This window comes from Lemur catta, chromosome 25, assembly GCF_020740605.2.
Source record: "Lemur catta isolate mLemCat1 chromosome 25, mLemCat1.pri, whole genome shotgun sequence".
Lineage (NCBI taxonomy): Eukaryota > Metazoa > Chordata > Mammalia > Primates > Lemuridae > Lemur > Lemur catta.
In genome coordinates, this window is record NC_059152.1 from 10666149 (window position 1) to 10687268 (window position 21120).

At 35.9% G+C, this 21120-nt stretch overlaps 1 protein-coding gene across 5 annotated transcripts in view; it reads left to right on the forward strand.

Moving 5' to 3' along the window:
• RYR2 (ryanodine receptor 2) overlaps positions 1 to 21120 on the forward strand; it is a 596087-nt gene that overhangs the window by 497124 nt on the left and 77843 nt on the right. For all 5 annotated transcript variants that reach the window (XM_045537281.1, XM_045537279.1, XM_045537276.1 and 2 more), the window contains 10 exons: positions 64 to 151; positions 2366 to 2458; positions 4481 to 4651; positions 6143 to 6202; positions 9311 to 9445; positions 12419 to 12454; positions 13230 to 13342; positions 15324 to 15420; positions 17377 to 17480; positions 19056 to 19107. In XM_045537281.1, coding sequence (XP_045393237.1) covers positions 64 to 151; positions 2366 to 2458; positions 4481 to 4651; positions 6143 to 6202; positions 9311 to 9445; positions 12419 to 12454; positions 13230 to 13342; positions 15324 to 15420; positions 17377 to 17480; positions 19056 to 19107 — 949 coding nt within the window. The remainder of the gene's footprint in view (positions 1 to 63; positions 152 to 2365; positions 2459 to 4480; positions 4652 to 6142; positions 6203 to 9310; positions 9446 to 12418; positions 12455 to 13229; positions 13343 to 15323; positions 15421 to 17376; positions 17481 to 19055; positions 19108 to 21120) is intronic.

The window sequence follows — 21120 nt, forward strand, 5'->3', positions numbered from 1 at the left end:
TTTTATTTTTTAATGGACTTGAAGGGGTAACTGAGAAACCACTTTATTTATTATGTGATCCAGGGCAAAGTGGCTAAAGGAGCCTAACCCGGAAGCGGAGGAACTCTTCCGCATGGTGGCTGAAGTGTTCATCTACTGGTCGAAATCCCATGTGAGTAGGAAAATATTAACAGACACTGCCTACCACTGTTCGGTTTACGGTAAAGGCTTTTTACATGTTAACCCATTTTCCAGTTCTCGGTAACTACCTATGGTGGTGTTTCTCAAACCTGTCTACTGGGTTTCACATAGCAGTTGAGGAGAGAGAATAAGTTCCCCTGGGGAGTTTGTGGAACTATAAACCTTCTTTTGAGTTTTGTAATTTATGTTTTAAAAAAATCACAGTGATTTTTCCTTGCATCCGTAAACATGTTTTAAATTTTCCCCTAAATCTTAGAGTAATATTGGCATTACATAGAGATGTACCATTTTTACTGTCTAGCTTGCCCTATCTCTTGGCGTTTTACCCTCTAATCCCCAGCAGGACTCAGGCCGCAGTTGAGAAGTGCTGACATAGACTAGTGATTTCTAATACTAGGGCATCCTTGTTTTACTTGCAAAGTTACCATTTCCTTAAACTTATCTTCACACACTTTCACTTCTGTAGGGATTTAGTTTGGCTCACATTTTAGAATCCTGTGGCTTTTCAAATAAAGCTTCTGCTAGGAATCTTGTTGACAGAATTTCTGAAGTGCCTAGTTAGCGAATTTTCACTATTTTATATGTTACAAGTAGATTATGTATTTTTAAATCTGGAAAATATTTTAATCATGAAAAGAATTTTATAGTATTCTATAATTTATTTCCAGTAACTAGCAGAACATGGGTAAATGGGCATTTATTATTGTCCCAAATTATTTCAAAAGCTTAAAATATTTATGTCAATTATAATTCTATGCCACTTTGTAAATGCGAGACTCTGAAGAAAGTGCCTTCCCGGTTTACTTCATCAGATTGTTATATAAATCAAGTTACTTTGAATATGTAATATTTTTAAAAAAACAACATATTCATTTAATATTTAGGATAAGTATTGTTGCCTATATCTGAGGAGTCTTTCAAACTTAATACTGAACTTTATATAAAAACATACGTAAAAACATATAAAGACTCAGAAAGGATATATGAAATAATGGCTTTTTTAAAATGTAAATTTGTCTCTTCACACTGACATTGATTATCTGTGATGTCATAGAAAATTATTTTATATTCTTTATGTTTCTAGATAAAAGCAAATATTTCTTGTTCTATGTGACTTATGTCAGAGGAAGAGATTAGATCATGCAGGCTTTTCTAAAGAAAAATTTAAAATCTGGAAGCAGTCAACCCATCTTGAGCTGCCAAAGAACAAAGATGGATTTTTGTATTTTTACCTTTTATTTTCCCTGTTGAGTTACTCCACTTGGGATGCCTACTGGGCAAATGAGGAGGAGCCCAGGAATGAGTCACTTAAGAAAACTAAATACTAAATATTTTTTCTTAAAGAACTGAGAATCTTCAACTTCATCAATCATTAAAATGCCAAACAAGCTTCTTTAAATTGATGTGCAAGACCTTAAAGTTATCATAATCAGTAGGATTTTAGATGAACGCCATCTAACGATACTTTCAAGAAGAAGAAAACAATATGATTATATGGTTTTGAATCTCATGGGCATATTGGACACAAATCTGTTAATATATGTTACATTTTTCCTCAAATTTTTTTTTTTTTTTTTTTGAGACAGAGTCTCACTTTGTTGCCCAGGCTAGAGTGAGTGCTGTGGTGTCAACCTAGCTCACAGCAACCTCAAACTCCTGGGCTTAAGCGATCCTACTGCCTCAGCCTCCCGTCTTCCTCAAATATTTAAAGATGAATTGACTTCTCCTGCCTTTCTATGTTCCCGAATTAAAAGTGAATAATTAATGTTATGGTATTTTAAAACATTGGTAAAATATCTGACAGGGTAGAGAGTGACATCATAGTTGAGTGTGTCCGGGAAAGTCTACGTTAATCTTGGGAAGCAGTATATCCTTTTCACCAGCAACATTGGAGTTTGAGTACTCATTCTACTCCTTGGTAGATGGGTGATCTTGAAGTTAAATTCCCTGAACCTGAGTTTTACCACCTTTGCAACATACATATCCATATCGTGTTCATAGAAGTGTTGGTCCTAACCAAGCACCCTCTTTAGATACTCAACAAATATTTGTCCCCTTTTTGATAAGTCTTATATATCAAATTAATACTTATCTCTGTAGAAGCTTTTGGGTTCTGTGTACCCTGTGATTACGTGGAATTCTTATCTAAGTGATTTTAACTGAAATTTCCTTTGCACCTTCTCAGAATTTCAAAAGAGAAGAGCAGAACTTTGTTGTACAGAATGAAATCAACAATATGTCTTTCCTTATTACTGATACCAAGTCAAAGATGTCAAAGGTATTACTATAAACTGTTTCACTGTTCTAGAGAATGTCTGAATATAACTTTTGTGAAATGATCTTTTTCTTTTAGATTTTTTGAAGATTTATAGCTGGAATCTGCTAGATTTGGTAATGTTATTCACTAATTAAAAAGCACATGCTGCTTTAAGCGTACTCAGGATTTGTTTTAATATGCTATGATAAGATATGCAGGCATGAAAATGATTCTCACGAAGGAAGAAGTTTCTACACACAGATCCCTAGTAAAAGGAGGCGTGACATGCCACACAGGGCCATGTGGGGAGGTGTCAGGGGAGGAGGCAGGGGGAGTGAGGGGCAGTGTAGGCCAGAGCCTTTATTGTGGTTTGCACAGGAAGGAACAAGCAAGGCATAGGTTTATGCTTGGTTGGTTTGACCAATTGTTGAGGGCTCTGCATCCTAGGCGCTATCCTTGGTTGTCTGGTAGCTGGCCCCAGGGTGATTGGGGCAGGTGGATAGAAACAGGGATGAGCTCCTTCTGCTTATAGAATACAAACATGAAAGCAAAAGAACTTTACACGTTAAAAATCAAAGAAAATTTTAACACCAATAAAATTTAGACTTCAATATATGAGAAGATGTTTTGCTGAAACTAAATTACCAGTATTACATAGAAATATGTTTGCATAATTTGTATCAATTTGTTTAATTTTTAAGATGACAGTTCCTTATTTGGGTAATTGTTTTTATCATTTTAGTGTGTTTCCTTTTGAACAAAGATCTCATTTAAAACTAATTCATTATTTTTATAGGTTAATCAATTTAACAGTATAAATAATTATTCATTGAGTTTTTTTCTGATGAACTTACTGAGAATAATCTCTTACAAGTTGGTATATATAAAAATGGGATCCAGTTTATAAGTATATCTCTTTGGACCATAAATATGATTCTTATTGCTATGGTTTAGAAAATTATATGTTTGGTGTAACATATCAATATATGATACATGTGATTGTATACATTATATTTTCAGTATATATTACATTATTAATATAATATATAAGCTACCATTACTATATGATAACACAATTGTTTCACTTCTTTCACTATGCCAGAACCTTCTTTCAACATCATGTTATATATTTCACCTCCTTTTAAATAAATCAGATCATATTTGTATATTAAATTGTTTTATTTCTTTCCCAAGACTATTACAATATGTCATTATCATGAAACTATGTTCCAAGTTTGAATTACTGCTAGGAAATATTCAGTATGCACAAAGAAGTGGATATGTGACAGTTATTTTAATTTTAACATTAGAACATGCCCTCTTACCAGAAAGCAAAATACTCATTAGCCAGTGAGAATTAGACTCTGTCATTTGAGGGGACCCTGTGGCACCAGCATAAGCCTCAAAAACGTCACGAGAGAGCCCTGAAGCAGCAGGGCAGTATTCGGTTGTAAACTGGTTGTCCAGATGGTCCCCAAGATTTATGAGAACACTGATTAGTGTGTTATTTCTGCTTCTGCTGGAGAAGGATTGAGGCTCTGAGGAGACAAGTTGCAGACTATGTAAAAGAAAAATGTATTTTATAATCATTTTATATGTATTATTACACACATATACCATATATATGTAGTATGGATATTTCAAAGCAAGCATTTGTCAAAACAAAAATAAACCCTTTATTCTTAAATTTCTTTCTCTTAAGCATTGAAAATTAGAAAACACACAATATCTGAAATCACCATAGGATTTTTTATATTCATCTGCCTCCCTAAAATTACAATGTTCATTTTCCTTCTAAAAATTAACACGGAAATGCATCCTGGTGCATTATTATGACCTAAGAATCTAAGAGTAGGACTTAAAATTAGCAAAAGATGCTACGAGGGGAAGAGAAAAATTATTCTCAGAGAACAGCAGGATTTTCAAAAAGAGGGACCCACAGAAAATGAGCAGGCCCAAGCAACAATCGAGTTAGAGAAGAGTCATAGTTGCAATGGTGAGAAAAGCAGGCTGGGGATCCCAGCACTTCTCTTTGTTCCGTAGGCAGCTGTTTCTGATCAGGAGAGGAAGAAAATGAAGCGCAAAGGAGACCGGTATTCTATGCAGACCTCTCTTATCGTGGCCGCGCTGAAGCGCTTACTGCCCATTGGGCTGAACATCTGTGCCCCGGGGGACCAGGAGCTCATTGCTCTGGCCAAAAATCGATTTAGCCTGGTAAGTCTCCTTTCCATCCCAGAGCTCATGATCATCCGGCCTCCAGACTCTCCAGTGTTTGACTCCTTTGTCGCATCTTCCTGTGTCAATGTTTCATTTGCATTAGATGTTTTATTAAGCAGTTTTTCTGCACAGGCCCCAGGACTCAAATACAAAGATTGCCTTTCTTTGTTTTTTTTTTTTTTTTTTTTTTTTTTTTTTTTGAGGCCATTTTTATGTCTTTCTAAGTTATGTTAATCACCTCCAAGGCCCATTCAGGAACCAAACAGAAAACACGCAAACAAATCTCTGATATTGTGAAAAAAAATGGAATTCATATGAACTCCTGTATAAAATTTGTGATGAGAGATATGCTCAAATTTAAGAAGGGTGATTTTTCAATGTTAGAAGCATAATATAGCGTGCCAGTTGTGGTTAGATAAGGTGCTGACTTTAAATCAGCCACTCTTTTCCTTTGTAAGCATTAGGATTTAAGTTCTCAGGATTTCTTTGTGTCCTCTGTTTTTCCTTTTTGTAGCTATGCAGATGAGGATGCAATCTTTCAAAAATGTTTATTGGAATCACTCTTCTGTATTTATGCAGATTCAAAGGCATATTCTCCCTATTCCCATTCCACAGAGAATCACCTGTCACCTCCCTGTATATGCAGAGGTTGACCCCCCAGGAGGAATGAACTGAGGGGAGACTGGGGGCGTGGGCTGCACTGAAGCAGCTCTACTGGCAGTTGTGTAGTATTTGAATCTCACATGTGTGTTCCTTGCTATTATTAGATCGTGAAGAACATTCTTAAGGGCTAAGATAACTTAGTGGAGATTTGGGAGAATGCTGGAGATGTACTTCTGTTTGAGCCCAAGGAAACATGCTGTCGTCCCCCTTCTTGTTATGAAATGGAAACTTAATTCCATTGACTTTTAATGTACTGACCTGTGGAGTTAAAGTAGGTTGTTGTCTTGTTTCAAGCTACAGCGATATCAAGAAATAACCTGAAGGAGAATGCCCAAAATTTGTGGCATGTATTTTGTTTTTTTTTTTTTTTTGAGACAGAGTGTCACTTTGTTGCCCTGGCTAGAATGAGTGCTGTGGCGTCAGCCTAGCTCACAGCAACCTCAAACTCCTGGGCTTAAGCGATCCTACTGCCTCAGCCTCCCAAGTAGCTGGGACTACAGGCATGCACCACCATGCCCGGCTAATTTTTTTTCTATATATATTTTTAGTTGGCCAGTTAATTTCTTTCTATTTTTAGTAGAGACGGGGGTCTCGCTCAGGCTGGTCTCAAATTCCTGACCTCGAGCAATCCACCCGCCTCGGCCTCCCAGAGGGCTAGGATTACAGGTGTGAGCTACCGCGCCCAGCCTGGCATGTATTTTGATAAAGATATTTGCTAGACATATGCTATTTCAAGAGGCTTGGGTTATTTCTGTTTGTTTCTATTGACTTGTGACAGTTGATGCATTATAAGATTCCTTTTAGGTAACATATATTTCTTGACAGAAAGATACTGAGGATGAAGTACGAGATATAATCCGCAGTAATATTCACTTACAAGGCAAGGTAAGCCAAATTTTATTCTTAAAGCTCATTTAGTATCTATAAGTTAGTTAATCTCTCTTTAGAATAATGCTATAAATGTTATTTTAGCCATTAAGGTCATGAAAATATATTAATCAGTCATTATCTTCCTTGCAAAGCCTTTTGTATTACAAATTACAAAAATAATAAATCATATTTTTTTTAAAGAAAAGATTTTCAAACTTTGATTAAAAAATGTCACCAGTTGAAATAAAAATAGAATATGTGCTTTGTATCGCTTAGTTTGAGTATAGTATAGTGTAGCTTGAGTTTGAGGCTCTTTTGGACATGGTAACAGGTATCTATAAGAAATTGAATTTTACACTGAGTGGTCAGAAATTAAATATGTATATTAAAGAGTCATTAGTATAAAGAGATACTGAGAATTGTGGCAATAGAAATAAATGAGTTTACCCAAGGAATGGATATATAATATATTTAAGAAAAAAAGGCAAGATAGAAACCAATATAACACCTACTTTTTAATGGTGGTTGAAAGAATTGTTCGCAGTAGTTTTTGCAGTCCAGTGAGCATTTACTATTATTTGGAAAATTTTTCATTCATTTCAGTGAATAAATAATTCATTTGTTTAAAGAACCTGTTATGTAGTTTAAGAAGTCAAACTATTATTTTGACCCCGCTTATTTGCTTCTATTGTGGTATCCCTTCCAAGGAATTTTTTTTTTTTTAATTATGAAAACGTCCAAAGGTCAAAAAGTAGTAACAACAATGGAACATAGGCCTTTCTGGGTATGAACATGTCTCTTTCCAAAGATCCAAACCATATTCTTTTTCATTTAGCACTTTGGAGTATAATTTAAAGGCAAGACATTAGAGTGTGATCTCTTTTCAAATAGCAAAAAGATTTTGAACGTTTTTTAAAATGTTCATAAAGCCTCCCACTAAACCTCAGGCAAAGAGGTTACACTACAAACATTTTTCCCCTTCACGAAGAGGCGCTAAGTGATTTACATACATGGGTGTTTGATGAGATTATATGCCCCCAGAAAGGGACCTCAGGCTCCCCAGGGAACCCCGGACCACACTTGGAGAACCACTGATCTGGTGCAATCACTACTTAATTAGAGGCAGGAAATGTTCAGTACCTCATAAGAAGGGGTCTGTTCCAATCTCAGGAAATGGTCAAATAAAGGTGGTTATGACTTGGTAAGCAGAAAGAAATGCTTCCATTATATTCTAGAGGTCATTTATAGGAATACTTTGGACAATTTAGACTATGTATTGGGAAGAGAAGAAAAAAGCAGAAAAGGCAACATTTATAGTCAACATTTCACCTCCAAATAAATGAGCTCTGAAAATAAAGAGGTAATGAATAGATATTCGTCTTGCCATTTTATTCTATCCTTTCTGATGCTAGTGGTTAGGCATGCCTATTATGGAGATATACAGACTTCCAAACAATTAATTCTTTTGTGCCTAGTTCCTCCTTGAACACATTATCTTGAAATTGTAGGGCTGATCATCTTGAGGCTGGGGGAGTAATTTTATGTTAGAAAAAATAAAGATTCTGCTTTATTAAATATTTTTATGTATTAAATAGAACTCAGAATTGAGATTAAAATCTAGAAGTACCGTGTATAGTCTGCACATGAGAAAAGTGTACGGAGGAAAGCATGTTATTTTATCAAAGGACGAATGGCATTTACAAGTTATTCACGTACAAAACTCTATCTCTGTGTTTGCCTCTAGTTGAAAGTTATTTTTTGACATTCCAGACTATGCTTTCCCAGGCTAGGAATTGTGAAGTTTTAGATGTTATCTGTTTATTTCTGCTTTATAACATGCAGTCTCCCATTTTTAATGGAGATTCTTAGGGGGAAGAGAAAGACAAGTGGATTGCTTTGTCCATTTTTTAATGATATACTTATTCTACATTATTTATTTGCAGTGACGTGCTCTATGCCCTATTAAGATGCTTGTATTTGTTAGTTTCTGTGATTCGTAATAATCGTTCTAAAAAACATGAAGACTTCAGATAGGTTTTTCACTGAGGAAATTTGACGATATTAAAAAAAAAAGTAAGATGTGTAGACTCTTTTATGATGAGTATGACTTTAACGACCTCCACTGATTTATATAATTTAAGATCTTTGTTTCAGTGAGACTAAGCTCTGTTATAGAGTCCCTATAATTATAGAATAATGTGATCCTATATCATTGACTGTAGAAGCAAACATGTAAATCTCTCAATAGTTAGACTGTGAATGGGGAAGAGAAGGATCTGAGGTGGCCTTACCCACTTCCTTTCCTTGACTATGTCCAACTCATCCATAAGACCTAGTCACAACTCCACTTGTTTAGAGAGATCTCCCCAGCTACAGACAAAGTAGGTTAAATCCCATGGTACCTTGCATTTCTTTTCAGTAGCACTCATCACGATTGCGAATACTTGTTCAATGACTGTCTTCTGCACTTGATGATAAATTTCATGAGTACAAGGGCCTTAACTGTCCTTCTCTCTGCATAGTATTTTTTGGTATTTTGGTTTTTTTTTTTTTTTTAAAGTTGTATACATTTAAGGTATATGACATAATGTTTTGAGGTTCGTATTCATAGCAGAATGATTATTATGGTTAGGCAAATTAGCATATCCCTCTCCTTAAGGGCCTCTGAAATCTACTCTCAACAAATTTTCAGCATATTATGCAATATTATTAACTATAGTCACCATGCTATATTAGATCTCTGGACTTCTTCCTACCTAACTACAGCTCTGCAGAGGGTTTTTTTTTTTTTTGTATGTTTGTTTTTGGGTTTTTTTAGGGGAGTGGGTTTTTTTTTTTCTGATACAAAGTCTCCCTCTGTTACCCCCGCTAGAGTGCAATGGCATTGTCATAACTCACAGCAACCTCAAATGCCTGTGCTCAAGCCATCCTCCTGCCTTAGCCCCCTGAGTAGCTGTGACTATAGGCGTGTACCACCATGAACAGCTAGTATTTTTAATTTTTTGTAGAAATGAGGTCTTGCTATGTTGTTCGGGCTATACCCAATAAATAATGGTAGATCCATTCTTGTCCTGTTTATATTAGAATCTTGTATTTTATATACTTTTTTCTTTTTTTCTGCAGTTGGAGGATCCTGCTATTAGGTGGCAAATGGCTCTGTACAAAGACTTACCAAACAGGACCGACGATACCTCAGATCCCGAGAAGACAGTAGAAAGAGTGCTGGATATAGCAAATGTGCTTTTTCATCTTGAACAGGTCAGATTTTGTGTTGACTCTAGCATATTTGCCTTAAGCACATAAAATTTTTTTAAAAAGAGCAAGTGTGTTAATTTTTTAACTGTAGGCCAAAAACCGTATGTTCAGCATATTTGTTATAAAGAATATATGAGTCAGGAGTGCTTAGTATCTAATAAACATGATATCTAAGATTATACTTTTTGTAGCAATATATAATATATTTTGGGAGATTGAGGCCTTTGTTTTATTGTCTTTTTCCAAATATTTCTAAAATTATCCAGATAATTAGGATTACATACTTAATTCTAAATCCTTCTAAAAAATTTAAGATTTATACCTGATTTCAAATATTTTTATTACTGCCCATAATAACATGTTTGAGATATTATCTTTTACTGGTTTAATATTTGAAGTGTTTTCTTTTTTGTCGCTTGCTTAACTTTCCTTTTATTAGAGATATTTTTGAGCTAACTTTCCTCGCAGTCAGGAACAAATTACATTTAGAGAAGAACAATGCATTGGTATGAAAATCATGTGAGAAAAGTGTTTTTAAATAATTTTTCAGTCATTTCCTCTTTTACACTACAGAGCTCACTGTGTGTTTGATATTCTTATCCATTACCTTGGCACAAGAATTTCCAAAACAATAATACTTCATACATTATCAGTCAGAGGGTGCTATTTTCATAAAAGGGATGCTCTGGCTTAGGTGAAATATCTGCAACACAGAGACATATTCTGTTTCTCATGAAATCCATCCAGCAAAATAACACCAGCAGGAAGGAGCTCAGAGTGAACTCAACACTGTGATCTGTCACTGGGCCCTTACGACAGTATCTTCCCGCCTTGGTGATTTTATAGTGAACGTAAAATAATAAGCTGCCATATGTAATCTCAGGAACTTTGCCGCCTTAATGCTTTGAAAAACGTTTTTTAACTTTGTATTTCTTTTAGCCATGTTTGAACATATTAACGTAGCAGTAATAAACATTTTTCTTGGATTTCTATTTTATATTGTCTGTACTCCTACCCCCCTGTCCTGGCTAGTAAAATAACATAAGAGTATCATCTAATGTAATATGCTTTTAATTTCCTTCTTGCTTACTCAAATGCCCCGCCTGCATAAGGGTGGGAACCTTGGGGCCACATGTGGCCCTCCAGATCCCCAAGTGCGGCCCTTTTATTAAAGGATTTGTTCTGTAAAATTTGGATTCAATCAAAAGGCCGCACTCAAGGATCCAGAAAGCCACATGTGATCCCAAGGCTTCAGGTTCCCCACCCCCCTATAATATTTTCAGGAAATATTAAATAAATACAAATTATCAATCAGCAGATGACCAGACTGGAAGTAATGACATTTTAAGTTATTAAAGAGTTGTGTATCTAGAATTATATACATATTTAAGAAGATTATTAAATGTTAATTAAACAGCTACCATAGGACTATTTCTGGCAGTATTTCTCTGCCATAAGTTTTTAATCCTTCCTGGTTTTCATACAGGTATCTAGATTTGCTTGAATGAATTTTGAATACATTAAATAAAGCTTACTGAAATCTGATATTATATTCCTATAGTATTATATATTCATAGATACAACCAGTCATGATGAATGATGACATTTCTAAAATGAGATTCACTTTATTAAGCATCCATTCATGCCTTGGATATTTCCTGAATACACTACCATATGGTGGCCTTATACTCAGCAAGTCCTGGGGCTTGGGTGCTGTCCCCGAGCACACGTGTCTCATGCTCTAATAGAGGATATAGACATCTAAACAGATAAATGTGTAATGATATAGATGTAGTGGGACGTAAATGTGCCAAAGAAGGTATAAGAGGAGCCCATTTAATGTAGGTATGAAGTAGGTGATCCCTGTGTAAATCTTAAAGGCGAAATAGGAATTATCTGAAAAAAGATAAGGGGATCAGATTTAGTTAGGGCCAAGTATTCTTCAGAATGTTAAGGATATGGCAGGATAGGTTTATCATGAGAGGAGGATTTTTGAGTAAAAGGAAATTGCCATTTATCAAAAATAGAAAGCAGTGTGAGATATCTGTGTGTAGAATTCAGGGAACGCCCCTATTGTGATGTTAATTTGTCACTGACTCACAGGGTAGTTAGTTATTTTAACTTGCTAGAGTCAGTGGAAAAACAGTAGGTGTATAGGAAATACTTGATTTAATTTATCTCAAGTATCAGCAACCTTTTTTAGATGGACATTTTGTGCTGTACATCTGGTAACTTTTTTCATGAGAGTAGGCTACCTCCTCTGATTTTGCTAGTACTCCAGCTTGAGCCAAACTAACACATCAGCACATCAAGATGTTCAGACAGTTACAAAGTACATCTTGGTGTTCACCTTTGGGTCACAGATCTTGCAGATAACTATTTATTTGATTTATAGGAATGTCCACTATTTAAGGTCTTTACTTGAATGATAAAAGGCCCTGCCAAATAAGAAGCTTCATGATGGCAGGAACTTATTCTGTTGTGTTCTCTTCTGTATCTTCAATGCCTGGGTACCTAATGTATGTTTGTTGACTGTCACCTATGCTGATCACAATGCCATATCACCATAAAAAGTTACTGTTCGTTTACAGATTCAGATCTCAAAATGCAACTCTAAATTGAAATGTGTTGGGTCTAATTGAATAATACTGCCCTCGATTCTATTTTCATCTACCCTGTTAAAGCTCAGCACTGTTTTGTTTTGTTTTGTTTTTTTCACTTAATATACTCATCAAGAAGAAAATTGAAGTGAATAATTGTCCAAAAAGTATTTATTGATCCTGTGGGAGGAAAAGGGTCATGGATATAAGTGCTTTTGAATTAAACAAATTTGTTAAAATTCCTAAACCACTGTAGTCCAAACATTGTTAATGTTTTCTTCAGGCATTATTGAGTTCATATTTTGACCCTTTACTGCAAAGAATAATAAATTCACTTTTACTTTTTTAGCTAACATAACATTTTTATTTCTTTCAGAAATCTAAACATTTGAGCCGGAGATATTACAGTCTGGGAAGTACAGTGCTCAATTGCCTAGAGATTACTAATTAATTTAGAATCATATGTTGGGATTTTTTTTCTTTCTAATCCTTATAATTAATCTCTTTTTCTTCTTGGCGTTTCAAACACCATTAGTTAAAGAAATCGCTTGCTCGCATCTTGTATTGCAACTTTTGAATTCTCATTTGTCCCTATCTAACAAAATAGTTACGTATTTTAACATTTTTGCAAAATTAAACCTTCTTACTCCTAATACTGTGTGTTCACAGCCTTGTCATCTCCGTATCTTGTTATATTAAGGAACAGAAGAATTTTCATTAGAATCTTTTTACTGACTCTATTTGTTTTTATTGCTGTAGCTCATATGATAAACTTGGTTCCAATGGATACATAAATAAGAATGGGGTAATTTTTATTGTATAGGCAGAAAAGATGTTTTGGAATCAAAAGGAACTATAAAGAACCACAGAAAAATTTCGAGAGGGGAGCAAAATGATTTTATATAGAATGGTTTTATGTTTCTTCGATTTTGGAGATGACATAGCTTCTGAAGTACACGCTATTGGGAAAATACGATATTTTTACTAAGGAAATTAGCACTTAAAACTATCTCAAATTTAGCTTTGGGTAACTTTTAGCATACAGGCTTTTCCATAATAATTTTAAAGTACTTTTGGAATCGGAATTCCAAATGTAGGTTACTTAAAAGGAACAGCTGTTTAATAGTATGTTTTTGAGGTAAAGTTTGGGATATAAATATTTATTTATTTGTGTCATTTTCCCTCAGGTGGAACATCCTCAGAGGTCTAAAAAGGCTGTCTGGCATAAACTACTCTCTAAGCAGAGGAAGAGGGCAGTGGTAGCCTGCTTCCGAATGGCCCCCTTATATAATCTGCCAAGGTCAGAATTTTTAAAATATTTGTAATAGATTAAAGTGATTTCTCCCTAATAAGGTGTCTAGAATTTACCTTAACATGAATATGATAGTCCAGGGGAAGGGTAGAAGAGATTTATTGGTTCTTATATGTAATATTTGTTTAACTTTGTTCGATATTTTCAGAGAACTGTGATCTTTTAATGTCCTTGTTAAATGACTCATATACTGAGGAATAAATATCTGTTCACATATGTGAGGCAGCGTAGAGTGATCAGGAATTCACTCTTTGGCATCAGACTCACCTTGATTTGAACCCTGGCCTCAGCTTCTCTTCCCTATGATATCGGTCAAATAACTTAGCTGACTTTGTTATAGTTTTCTCATTTCTGTCACGATGGTACCTACCTCATAGAGTTGTTTAGATTATTTTATGGGTTGATGTATACCGAATGCTTAGAAGTGAGCTAATATGTTTATGTCACAATAAGTGTTGGTCCTTGTTATTATTTTTGTCATCATTGGCATTTGGGGGAAAGAACTGTCATGGCATTGACATTGGGGAATAATGTAAATGAATTTGACAGACCCATTGACTTCCTCTTAGAGTTATGGCACACACACTTGTTGATAGAGAAGTCACCTGGTACGTTCAAGTCTGGCTTAGTGGCCCGGGTACCATTTCAGCCTTCCTGCAGTTCTCCTAAGCAACTGTGCTCTTTCCCACTCTGAGCTGTATGTAAGTTGCATCATCCCTACGTCTGTCAAACAGGACTCAGCTTAGCCACATGTCTCTCTTAGAACCCTCCTGACCAAGCCATGGCCTTGGAAGCCTTGCAAGATGAAAGCTTCCTTCTATTTGTTTCCGGGACACTTTTACATACCTCTCGTTGTAGGACTCTCCTATAGCATTGGGGCTGTCTCTCTGATTCAGACTTTGAGATTCTTTAGAGCTTTGTTCAGTTTTATGTCTTCAGCACCTACAGCAGTGCCTCGCATGTGTTTGAATGAATGAGTATAAGGCAGGGAAAAACCAGAAACAAAAACCAGACAAAACATCACATTGTCTCTTTGGCTAAGACAATGAGATTCCTTGTGATCGTGTCACACTCGTAGAGTCTAAAACATAATGACTTCTTCCGCAAACCATGTGCTACTTCTAAATTCTCTGACTCGATTATGGTATCACCCTTTAGTCAAATAAAATATGAGCCTTGAATTCATATTGTCATTCCTTTTCTGGTTACTCTTGCACAGTCATTCTACAGATTTTATCAGTTTTCCTTTGAATTATTTCACATCCCCATCCTTCCTTCCATAGCCACCTCCTGGAGTCTCTTGTTCCTTGCCTGGTGTCAAGTTGACGGCAGCAGATTTTGAGTGAATTTCTACAGTGTCACAGAGTTTTCTCTCTCTGTGCATCAGAGAGTTTCCGCTCTCTCCAATACGCCATTCTCAAAATGGTGTTCCTTATTCCAGTGGTTCTCCAAGCTGGCACTGTTTAGAAATACATTTAAATGCACTTAAAAAATATTCAGGCCTCAACTTATTGAATCAGAATTTCTAGGAGAGCCTAGCTAGCATGTGTGCTGTTGAAAGCTTCACAGGTTATGTACCAAGAAGATGGAGCACATCCTTTGGCATGCCTCTTTGATGCTTTACATCCGTCATGTCATTTTAAGTCTTACAAAACTGAAACGTACATGGGGTTAGCCTACGTTTATAAATGCGAAAATTGAAAGTTGGGAAACTTGAATAACTTGACCAGTGTTACAAAGCTTAGAAATGGCTGAGCCAGGACCCAAGTCAGTATGTGCTCCGAGAGACCTTGCCGTATTTGCTGCAAAGTGTCATCTTTTAGGAGGAAAATCAAGAATAGGAAGTTTATTTTAATTTTATTTTTTTAGCGCACAGATAATCCAGAATAAAGCACTACTCAATACCTTTTCAATATTTAAAAAAAAAAAAAAAACCAACCCTTTTTCTGAAATTGTGCTTATCTTTTAGGCATCGGGCTGTCAATCTCTTTCTTCAGGGATATGAAAAGTCTTGGATTGAGACAGAAGAACATTACTTTGAAGATAAACTGATAGAAGACTTAGCAGTATGTTTTTAATGGGGTTATAAAATGAAAAAGGGTTTGGACGTGGTGCAACAATGTTGATGTGAGCAGTTGTCATATGACATGGAAGGATAAAAAATTACATGATATTGACATTAGGAAACTTTTAAATCTTATTTGGGAAACTTTTAAATGTTAATTGTCACTGTACTCAATGTTTATGGAAAAACCTTACTCTTCTTATTTCCAAGAGATCTCATTAACATCAAGTGATTCCAAAATGTAAAATGAATAATACACATTCATTATTAACTAAACATGATTCAGTTATTCTTTTAAGTTCTTCCTTCAAAGCATCTTTAAACACCTTAGAACCAGGATAAATTGTAAAAGGCTGAACTGTAAAGAAGTTACCCACCAAAAATAAGTTGAAGGTTAACAAAAAGTTGCTGGTTTTTTAAAATTAACAGGGCGCCAGCCTGAGCAAGAGTGAGACCCCATCTTTACTAAAAATAGAAAGAAATTATCTGGCCAACTAAAAATATGTAGAAAAAATTAGCCAGGCATGGTGGTGCATGCCTGTAGTCCCAGCTACTCGGGAGGCTGAGGCAGTAGGATCGCTGAAGCCCAGGAGTTTGAGGTTGCTGTGAGGTAGGCTGACGCCATGGCACTCACTCTAGCCCAGGCAACAGAGTGAGACTCTGTCTCAAAAATAAATAAACAAACAAACAGGGCGGAGAATGATAGACCAGACACAGAAGAGGAGGCAGTCATGGTCAGTGTGGTGGATGACAAGTAGAATTTTTGGCCCACAGTTCCGAGAAAGAGACTGTGTCACTGAGATCGTGGCACACAGGGGAGCAATCGCCATGATCTGTTACAAGTCACGGACCCATTTAAAAATCTGACAAAAGCCGTCTTCTCAAGAAAATTGACAAAACAGTCTTACACAATTTTTCAGGCCAGTCAGAGTTTTCATGATCCCCAAGTTAAAGATCTCTTGTCTAAAAGTTATTTTTTAATTTAGAAATTATTAGAGAATATAATGGATAAATTGATCCAGTTATTAAGTGCCTAACCTGATCACCCCCATATTTTTTAAGTGAATTTGATTTGTCTTTAGAATCAAAACAAATATAGAATATTTGGAGGTCTTGTAGAATTTTTCTCAGCACTCACAACGTTAAGCCTTAAATCTAGGAAAGAACACCATTTGTGTAGAGAGAAAGTCAGTCCTAATAGGTAAGTTAGTGGAGATATAAAACTCATTAAATCATTCAACAAAAAGTCACGATTAATTCATTTTACCATCAAGAAAAAATGCTTAATAATTTTCCTCACTGTTAAAGTTCTATCCAATAGTTTTACGTTTTTGAAAGTATCTGAAAACGAAAAGAAAAATATTAGTGGTTCAAGCATTAGCTCATTTAGTAGTCTTTGCCTATCATTCTTTGTGTAGGCAAAGAAAATGTTCCACTTGAAAAACAGTTTGCATTGTTATGTGAGCTAAATTTTCATACTTGGGTGACAGCATTTTATTGCCAATCCTTTTAAATTGAGCCTTCCCTAAAGCTAAAATTTATGTAGCAAATACACTCTCACATAATTATAAATCTGCTTACAAGAATAGCATTCAGAATTTTGAAATTATTTAAGTTATTCTTGCCCATACCTTTTTTGATCAAATTATTAAATATCTGTTTTAAGCTGCGTAGTCTTTCATTGGTAATATAATAGATATATAACACACATTACATTTATGCATGCATTGTATTGCTTATATTGCATTATATATCTCATATACACACAGCATACATACATAGATACATATATGCACACACATAGCATGTATAATGCATGTAAAATACATACACACATGCAAAAATAGGGAAAGTAGGGCTTTCCTTTTATTCCTTGTTCCTATAACTCTTATTGATCCTGGATTTGAGTGAACATTTCTTTCAAATGTGAAATTTTACCAATTTGACTTTCTTACAGAAACCTGGGGCTGAACCTCCAGAAGAAGATGAAAACACTAAGAGAGTTGATCCTCTGCATCAGCTGATCCTTCTGTTTAGTCGAACAGCTTTAACAGAGAAATGGTATGGTTGGGAGGGTTCATACGAGACATAGGAGGAGCAAATAAAGAAAGTCATGTCAGAGTATTGTGTGTTCCATGTGTTCATGCTTCAATTTCATCTTGTCCTTGTTAGGAGAGAGAGTTGTTCAAAGATACGAGCAGTCTGGCATGCATCTCCTGACCAGCATTCGTTCAGTTTCAGGCTTTAGTACCTATCTATGAGTTCTAGATTTTATTAACTACTTTGCAATGAGCTGATCTCGTTGATTCTGATTCTTCTTATAAAATGGTGTTTCTCTTTATCACAAACAGCCTTTATAAATAAATTTTAAAAAAGCCCAAAGCAAATTCCAGTGCCAGAAATGTGTAGAGACCAATGGTGACCCAAGATTTCCTGGGTAGTTTGCATCTCCACTGTGCGGTGGGTCTTAGGTAACCTTTAGGGGCCGGGTGAGCCATCATTTCAACTTGAAAGTATCTCTGAGATCTATTTTAAGGACATTATCCTTTTTATTTTTTATTTTTTTGGCCTTCTGTGGTTTTAGTTATATAAATTCACCAAAGCCACAAAGGGCAAACCTCTATGGAGTTGAAGAAATGCACTGTTAGGCCCGATAATCCGAACATGCTCGGCATCTGCTCATTCCAGCTGCGCTGCATAGATTGGCTCTGGAGATGGGACATTGCAGAGGGTGTAGAGCATTTATCTGCCTCCCTGTCGTATGAAAGAAAGCCTGCTTTGCCCCAGGCCTCACCCATTCTCTGCAGAACCTGGAAGATGATATTTGATTACCAACCCACATCTGCATAAATCTCAGAAGTCCCGAAGAATTCATGTGACCTCTTTGCATGCCATGATAAAATACATTTCTCCCTCTTAGCTAATGTGATCCATCCTTTCTCTCACTATTTCTCTCTCTCTCTTATTATTTCCTAACTAACAAAATCATCTCATCCCTTAGCATAGAGCAACTCTCTGTCTGGCATTGTCAGGTAATGAGGTATTTCTCATAAGTGAATTTTTCTCATGACTGAAGTTTAAAACTGCTAAGATAACTTGGCAAATGTTAGGTATCTGTTGATGGAAACCTTCATTTATGTATTAAAGTTTCCATACTTCTTCGAAAGGGTAATAAACATTTTAACCTTTCTTAATTTTTAAGAATCATCATTATAACCATCTTATTTTTTAACTGTAACATAATAATTTGGGGTGTCTTCCCATCAAATGTCAGATTTCACTTCTGATGTCAAAAGCCCCTACCTCGTTAAAATTTGCTCCTTTCAAATTTTGTAGTCTGAAGAAAATTAAAGTTATTATTTGTGTGCAAATCAAAAGACCATTTGTTCTGTGAGAACTGAAGGCCCTTCTGTGAGGTAAGATGGGACAGCACTTTAGGAACTCTGAGATCTTTGCTTTCTGAGTCTAGGATATTTCTGAATGGTTACTGTTGTCTAAGTTTTGTGTTCGTTTAATTTTTTAAAGGCATACTTGTTAGAGAAAAACAAAGGTTATTTTACGCATTGATGGCCTGTTTGCATAGGACTAACCTTCTACTTAAAAATTGATGTTATTTTTTTTTCTTGCTTCCCACAGCAAACTGGAGGAAGATTTTTTATATATGGCTTATGCAGATATTATGGCAAAGGTAAATAAGTATCCTTCCTGATTTTAATGTTTAGTTTAATACGGAAAAATCACCGTCATCTGAACAAGAATAAGAATCTATGTATTTCTGGATTAAAACAAAACACTGTTGAATCTTAGAAAGAGAAGGGGCATTAATCTCAACTTTTCACTTGTTGTATGATTCTCTACTCTAACTATCTTGACCGGTAATCATTGTTTCCTACTTTGAGATTTTATTTATCAGGAGCTTACTAATTTTCCACACATTGATTCATTCAACAAATATTCACTGAATATCAAGGTATTGGAGATAACGTGTGAGTACGAAAGAAGAGCACACACCACACCTTCTTGGAATTTATCATATTATGGGGAAGACAAAATTTAAGCAAATAATTATTTAAAAAAAAAAAACAACTCTGATCAGTTTAATGGTAGAGGAACTATTAGGCATATTGAGAACAGGATGGATAGCATAGTAGTGAGGCCTGCTTAGGGAAGGCTTTGACTGTTGAACCGTGAGTTGGTCATGCAAAAGCAGTAACAGCTGGTACTTACTGAATGTTTATTTCATTTACTCCTCTCAACAAGAGAGAATGAACAAGGGAATGAATTGGTATCAAAGAGGAGTCAAGGTTTTGCTGAGGCTTCTGACTTGGGCGCCATATACCAAGATGGGAGCACCAGGATCAGTATAGGCCTGGAGTGAAGAGGGAAGATGACAAAATAAATCTGAAGGACAGTCATCTGCTGAGACAGAAGGGTTAGGCCTGGAGTGAAGAGGGAAGATGACAAAATAAATCTGAAGGACAGTCATCTGCTGAGACTGAAGGGTTAGGTGGAGGGAGCAGGGAGAGGAAGTTTTTAAGAGACAGAGAAGAGTTGAAACAGACATTGTGGCACTTGGCATGGTGTAGTGACTAGAAATTAAAATAATATTCCCAGGCAGCGTAGAAAGTCTGGTTTGTCTGTGAATCTGTGGCAGTATCCGTCTTCCTGGTTGAGGGAGTTTTCTCTAGCAGTTCACAAAACCAAATGCAAATTCAGAGAAGGAGGGAAGTTAGATTCCTCAAGGGTAAGGATTTTTGCCAGACTTTTGTCGAGGACAGGAGATCAAAGCAGCTTCATCTGGTGCTAGGAGGGGGCTCAGAAGGAAATGAGGAAAGAGGGAGCTGATAAAAGAGATTGTAGAGCAGCCCACAGGATGGGTGTCCTCTGCAGCTGAACTGAAATGGGCTGAACAGGTAGAGGCTTCTGGTTTGGAGAAAAGTATATTTCTCGAACACCTGACCTCAAGCAATCCTCCTGCCTCGGCCTCCCAGAGTGCTAGGATTACAGGCGTGAGCCACCACGCCTGGCCTAAGAGAAAAGTATATTTCTGATTGTTAAAGTTCTTCCTTGTGACTGAAACAGAATTTGCCTCTGCATTTGTTTTTATTGTCTCCTAAAGCTAAATCTAATCTCTTTTGATAGATGATGAAGTATTTGTAGATGGCTAACTTGCTCATCCTTTCCTCTCAAGATTCTCCCTTTCGTAATTAAATAATTTTATTTCTCTTATTGTTTAATGTACCCTAGGAATATCAAGGCCTGGACCCCTTAATTTTTTCCACTCTGCACGTGCTTCAGTATTTCAATATGTGCCACCCAGAAGTTAATTGAATGCAGTATTCCAGTTATGACATCACCAGTGTAGTGCATGCTGGGATTGTATCTGCATTTATTCTGCCTTAGATCCTATGCATTTGCCATCAATTTTAAGAATGCATTAAATTTTTGGCAGCCCAGTCACATTTTTTGTCAACTTTTCAGCCTGTCAACTTAAAATTCCAGATTATTTATGAATTTCTATGGAGTTTTATATCACATACCTTGTATTTAGACAGTTGATTTAATTGTTTAAATGGAGTATATGTTATCATTTCTCTAATTTGAGTCAGACCATCATCCAAGACTGAAGTCTTTTTTAATGTTTAGTCTGTCATTAGTGTTATCTCTTTCCATTTATGTTAACCAAAAATTGATAAGTGTG